This window comes from Nematolebias whitei, chromosome 7 (assembly GCF_014905685.2).
Source record: "Nematolebias whitei isolate Nwh7 chromosome 7, NemWhi1, whole genome shotgun sequence".
Classification (NCBI taxonomy): Eukaryota; Metazoa; Chordata; class Actinopteri; order Cyprinodontiformes; family Rivulidae; genus Nematolebias; species Nematolebias whitei.
Window position 1 is genome coordinate 16,744,204 of NC_056504.1, and position 6,097 is coordinate 16,750,300.

The following is a 6,097-nucleotide window of genomic DNA, read 5'->3' on the forward strand; positions in this document are numbered from 1 at the left end:
CACACACATATATATATATATATATATATGTGTGTGTATGTATGTATGTATGTATGTATGTATGTATGTATGTATGTATGTATGTATGTATGTATGTATGTATGTATGTAAATTGTAAAGAAAAAAAAAAGGTAACCATTTTGTGTAGAATTAAGTTTGCTGTACTGTTAAAAACATCCAAAAGTCAGAAATGTTTGTGGTGACGGATGATTCCTCTGTTTTAAGTCTCAATCTTTCACTGTATTTGTTCAATGTGTGAGCCCGGTACTTGTGACAAAACATTCAGTTGTTTCAAACAACCTGCAGTAATGCAGTGCAGGGAAAAAAAGATCATAAGATGAGATGTCTCCGAGGTATTTGATGGTAATCCTGAATAAACAGGATGTTCTGAGCCTGTTGTGAAACCTATCAAAAGTACCTGGCCTTATCACTCACAAGAAGCTTTACTCATGGGGTGTGTGAGTGTTTGCCAGATATCACACACACACTGCACTTCAGCAAAGCACACTCACAACAACAGCAGAGCCTCACGCCTGTGCCCATGGCAATAGTCTGCAAGCGGATGACTGATTCCATAGCCAGTCCAAACAATAACACCACTGTACAAACCCTGTTTGTGTTTGCCTATTACCTAAGCACCCCCCCAACCTTTCCTGTTTTTATCTTGTTATTTCAAAACTGTTTGTTTTAGCTGGAAAATGAATAGCCAATGTCATGCTCTTAAACTCTCATGACGTTGTCTTTTGTCACAAGGAGGCCACTCCTTTACAAAACATTTGAGGGTAAATAAAGAAATAAACTTCTTGGTCAAACAGCACTGACTGCCTATCCAGTAACAGGCGGGTCCACCATGATAACAGGCAGTTTATGAACAATCAATACAGCCTTCTTCAAGGCTAAAGGAGACCACCACTGGGATGTCAATCAGACACAAGATGCTAAGCTGAAGGACAAAGTAGGACACGTCACAGTGTGTCAGGTGATATTAAACAACTCTAAGTATCAAAATAAAACAACAAACTGCATTATCTAAACTAAAGGAATAAGATTTAGTTAAATATTTACAACCATTATTGAACTGAGTAAAGTAGCCGGCTGCTAACTCAAGCACTCAGATTGCTGAAGGCGGGTCCTGCAGTATGTGGCTACACACAAGTCACATATTGTTCTCTTATGTTGAGCAAATTTGCACAGGAATTGTAGTAAGGAAATAACAGTGGCACGTAAACCAGCCACAGGTCACAGGGTTTACAAAGATTCCTGCTGAAATAATTTCTAAAACACTGCCAAAACATTCTGAAACGCCACTTCAACGGTCCAATATGACACCGACTCATTACGTTTTAGGATTTTATTATGCCATAGAGCTATGAGGTTTATATTTTTGGAGTTTAGAAGTTTCACAGCAAAGATCTGTATGAACTTTAATGACTGTTCAGGTAGTGCTTACCAAAGCTGACTTTTCTAACCTCAAACTCTGATTTTAGAACCCAAAAGAAGAACTGCTTCATGTATTTGTCACATCTAGACTGGACTGCTGCAAATATTTATTATCTGGGTGTCCAAAAAATTATTTAAAAAGTCTTCTATCCAAAATGCTGCAGCTAAAGTCTTAACTGGAGTTAGTAGGAGAGATCATATCTCTCCAGTTTTAGTTTCTCTCCATTGGCTCCCTGTCAAGTCCAGAACATAATTCAAAATCTTACTTCTAAAATACAAAGCTCTCAACAACCTAGCTCCATCTTATATTACAGATCTTATTGTTCCATATTTTCCCAACAGAGCACCCAGACTGCAGGTTTACTTGCAGTTCCTAGAGTTTCCAAAAGCAGAATGGGAGGAAGATCTTTCAGTTATCAGGCTCCTCTCTTGTGGAACCAACTTCCAGTTTCTGTCCGTGAGGCTGACACATTATCCAGTTTTAAGACTGGGCTCAATACTTTCCTTTTTGATAAATCCTATAGTTAGGATTGGCTTGGGTTTTCTGAGCTATCCTTTAGTTGTGTTGCTATAGGCTTAGACAGCTCGAGGACAAATTTACTTAATTTCTTCTCTCTGCTGCTGTCTTTACTTGCTCTACCTGTTTGTATTTGTAATTATTTCTATCTTGTGTTTTCTCTTTCCCCCTATAGAAAGAACATCTGGACCTGTTATTCTGTGTTGGTTTGTTTCTCCTTCCTGTCCTCTCAAACTCAGCTGATGGAAGCAGATGGCCGCTTGTCCTGAGTCTGGTTCTGATGGAGGTTTCTTCCTGTTAAAAGGGAGTTTTTCCTTTCCACTGTCTCCTTTGTGCTTGCTCAGAATAGGAGACTGTGACAAAGTAAAGATTCAACACAATCTGCTGCTTCCTTAGATAGAGAACTTTACTAAAATGCTTTTATAAAGTATGTGAATGTTTCTGTTCAGTGCCCTGAGATGACTTCTGTTGTGACTTGGAGCTATAGAAATAAAATGAATTTAATTTAATAGCAGACCTGTATTTCTTTGTAAACAAACGCCGTCACCCCAATGAAAAAAAAAAATTAAGAAATAAAATAAAAAGAAGCAAGAAAGAAAACTATATTGTGTCCTACATGTCCTATATCAGTAACCCCGTGGCCTAAAAAGAAAGAAGCAGGTAAAGATAACGGATGGATATTGCGTCTTACAGTTTTTGCTATTTGTTTTGTTGTTTACTGAGCTGCAGTTTGCTGCTGATGTAAGATCAGCAGTGCTGTATGGCAGTGTGGGGTACTGACCCTGAGCGAGAGAGTGCAGCGGCAGGCTCGTCTGTCCTGGCTGGATGGTGAGAAGCCCTTGCCTCTGAAGGTTGAGCAGGTGTTGCTGCTGGACCTGCTGGACCTGCAGGAGCTGCTGCTGGAACGCCAACTGCTGGGCAGAAACCTGCTGCAGGCAACACACACACACACACAGCACATCAGCACAACAGCTGGTATAAACACACAAAAGAGACTCTTGTACACACTATTTACTGCTTTAAGTTTGGCACCGTTTGAGCTAAGTTCATAAATATAATACTTAAGAACTGCAATTCTGATTTATAAAAAGAAACCCTTGATTAGTGTTTTTGAATGTGTTACCACAAAGTAGAACAATGCAACTTTTATAAATGTTGCCTTAAGAGCGGGTTTGTCCGGGTCGACCTAAGACAGGTATACAATACATCTCCCTCTCTCTTAATTAACACCAGTCGGAGGCAAATGACAAACAAGGAAACAACATAGTTAATCATTCATAATAAGAGCCACAGGAATTTAATTACAGCCATTCATAATTCAGCAAACAACGTGTGACTGAATCAAAGTGCTTAATAACCAGAAGTCCCATCTCTCGCAGGCAAGGCGCCGAGCGCAGGGACGCACTCTGTGTTCAGTCACACACCGTGGACTGACAGAGAGACGGCTGTTTTGTTCAGCTCACTGTGCTACAGCTGCTTCACCAAGAAAACAGTTAATGAAATTCTGGTGTGTCATCGCCATCTTTGGGGTTGTGGGGGTGCACTGGCTCAAAAACGTGACACGTGTGAACTTCGATCGGGTGAAAAAGTGATACGAAAGTAGGGAGGGAGAGGAAAAAAGGCAGGATAGAATAATAAATAGAAGGAAATCATTTAATATCCCGTTTCTTATGAATCAAAACAAATGAGAGATTTTATTTAGAAAAGGGGGGGGGCAGAGGGGATGACTTTTAACCCTTTCATCAATCCTAAAATGTGTTGTATCATTTAAACAAGCAGAAAAACTGTCAGTGTTTTCTGGCGGATGAGGGCAAAATAAGCTCGTCTGAGACCCAACAGGACGCGAGGTCTGTTTATGAGTACACAAGGCCAGTTGTCAAGCCTGGGGGAGGAGAGGATGGGGCACTAAAAGCATTGCTGGGCTGCCAAGCTGTGCACCGCACCCTTTTACCAAACACAGGATACACCACTTTGTTTACTTCTCACAATTGAGTGCATACAAAAGAGGTCTCTGTGCAGCGTGGCAGCCGGGTCACTCGCTGGCGGCCGTGAAGCCACTGAAACAGCCAGATAAAGTGGGTCCCCTCCGCCCACCCCCGCTCAGCATGTCAAAAGGGTCCGGGAACGTTCCTTTCCCTTCCTCTACCTCCCTCCCGCCCCACACTGAGCCCACTGCTCGACGGCTGACTACAGCAAGCGGGCTCATCTCATTGGATCAGTCAGGAGAAGCGGCGGCTGAGGATCATAACTGAGGAGTGGCCATTCATTCCTGGACCTGTGCGTGATCCAGCTCAGGATAAGGAGGAAGGCAGCGGTTTCAGTGAAAGTTATGCTGCAGGTTGCCTGGGATCCTCTCTGATCCTCCTTGTTGCTTCACGTCTTCTCTTCGCGTCAGAACAAGAGAAGTTTCACGTGTCTTTAGTAGCTCTTTGTTCCTCAGCTCCTCCCTGACAGCCTCAGATAAAGATAATAGTGCTACGGGGGTGGGAGATCACAGGAAACAATGTCTTTTATCAAAACGCTAAATAAATAGAGGGTGGCTTTTCAGAGGACAAAAAGAAAGAAAATGAATTTAACTCTCTCCCCTTCTCTCGTAGTCCCATCAGCTGACAGCAGCTCCTGTGCGCTCGCAGCATGCAGACACATTAAAAAAGCCCAGACCCAATAGACCAAATAAGAGGTTAACAAGAAGTGGCACAAGGGAGAGGAAAATACAGTCCCTGACAAATGAGAATGAGTGGCAGTGGCAGGTCTTTATTGTCAGGCTTCAAATATAAAGTTAAAGATCTTTGAAAAACTACATTTTGATGTCTTTAAAATAAAAGAGGCACAAAGCAACAACAGGGGGTTATTGTCTGGCAGCCACAGGGGACTCACTGCATCATTCTTATTCTGTCTTTTGATGGCTGCTAGAAATGCGAGTGAAAAAACGAGCGCGAGCAACGGGAAGAGAAAACAGAGCGAAGGGGGAGAGCCTCTTGAGGCTGCATCTATTTCCTGTGATCATACATAATGTGCTTAAAAAGTAGAATTTTTTCTTCTTTTATTCTCGTGCTCCATTCAACTGATCAATTGCACCTCCTTGTCTTCTCCCCCTCTCCTTCCTCCCCCTTTTCCCCTTTGCTCCTCCACTGTTTACATCAGATGCGACTCAGTGACAGGCCCTATCTGAGGCAGCGCAGCGCCGCTGTCACCTTGATTTATGGGAGCATCACGCCACAACTTGTCCAAACTGAAGCCCGCAGTTCATTAATTAGGGAGCTACAACTTTGAAGTTGGGCGCTCCGACAGCGCGCGCACAAGCGCCGAGCGTGAACGTGCGCGGAGGAGTGTGTCGGCTTTTAACATTGGGCTTAATTTTCCCGTGCCCTTCTTTGCTCTCCAAACGTGGAACTCAATGGGGACGAGAGCAAGAATTCCCAGATTGTCTTTGAACTTCTTCTGGATGTGCAGTGATAATTGTCTTTGTCCACAGTGAGGCCTGTCATTAACACGCATGAAGCTGCTGCCTGTGAGCAAGCCCACTGTGCTCTGGGGGAGCAGAGACAAATCAAGAATGAAAAATGATTAAAAAAACAGGCAACAAAGCTGGAAGTGTTCTCGGCACTGATGTCTCACAAGTACACGCCTTCTCTTCCTCTGCTAGTTCCATGTTAATTACCAAGAAAAGCCTTTCAGATTCATATATTCATATATTTATATAGGCATATGCTCCATGTTGTTGCCTTTCCTGATGTCCTGCTGCAACTTACACGAGCAGACATTTCTGTTATAAGTGACTTTAAAATGTTTTCTTCTTTCGGCTGCTCCCTTCTTCAGGGGTCGCTGCAGTGAACTAACTTGGCATTTGTTTTTACGCAGGATGTCCTTCCTGACACGACCACAGACCACCGAGCTACCACAGCCCTCTGTGATGGAGCAGAGAGCTGCTGTCTAGGACACCCAGGGAGCAGATGGTGGGGGTTAAGGGTCTTGCTTAAGGGCCCAGAGTGAGGGCAAATGAGGGTGGAGGCAGGTGTGGGTGTTTCACCTTTCCCACCCACATTTTGATGTTGTTGGTACTGGGAGTTGAACTGGCGACCTTCTTATCACAGGCTCACCTTCTAACCTCTATGCCACCAATACCCTAAAAAAGTATAT

The 6,097-nt window shown here is 43.2% G+C and overlaps 1 protein-coding gene across 1 annotated transcript in view; it reads right to left on the bottom strand.

Moving 5' to 3' along the window:
- foxp1b (forkhead box P1b) overlaps window positions 1-6,097 on the bottom strand; it is a gene marked incomplete in the record, with an annotated part of 454,424 nt that overhangs the window by 151,983 nt on the left and 296,344 nt on the right. Inside the window, 1 exon segment of the mRNA XM_037678670.1 lies at window positions 2,739-2,886. Within this exon segment, the coding sequence (XP_037534598.1) occupies window positions 2,739-2,886 (148 nt within the window).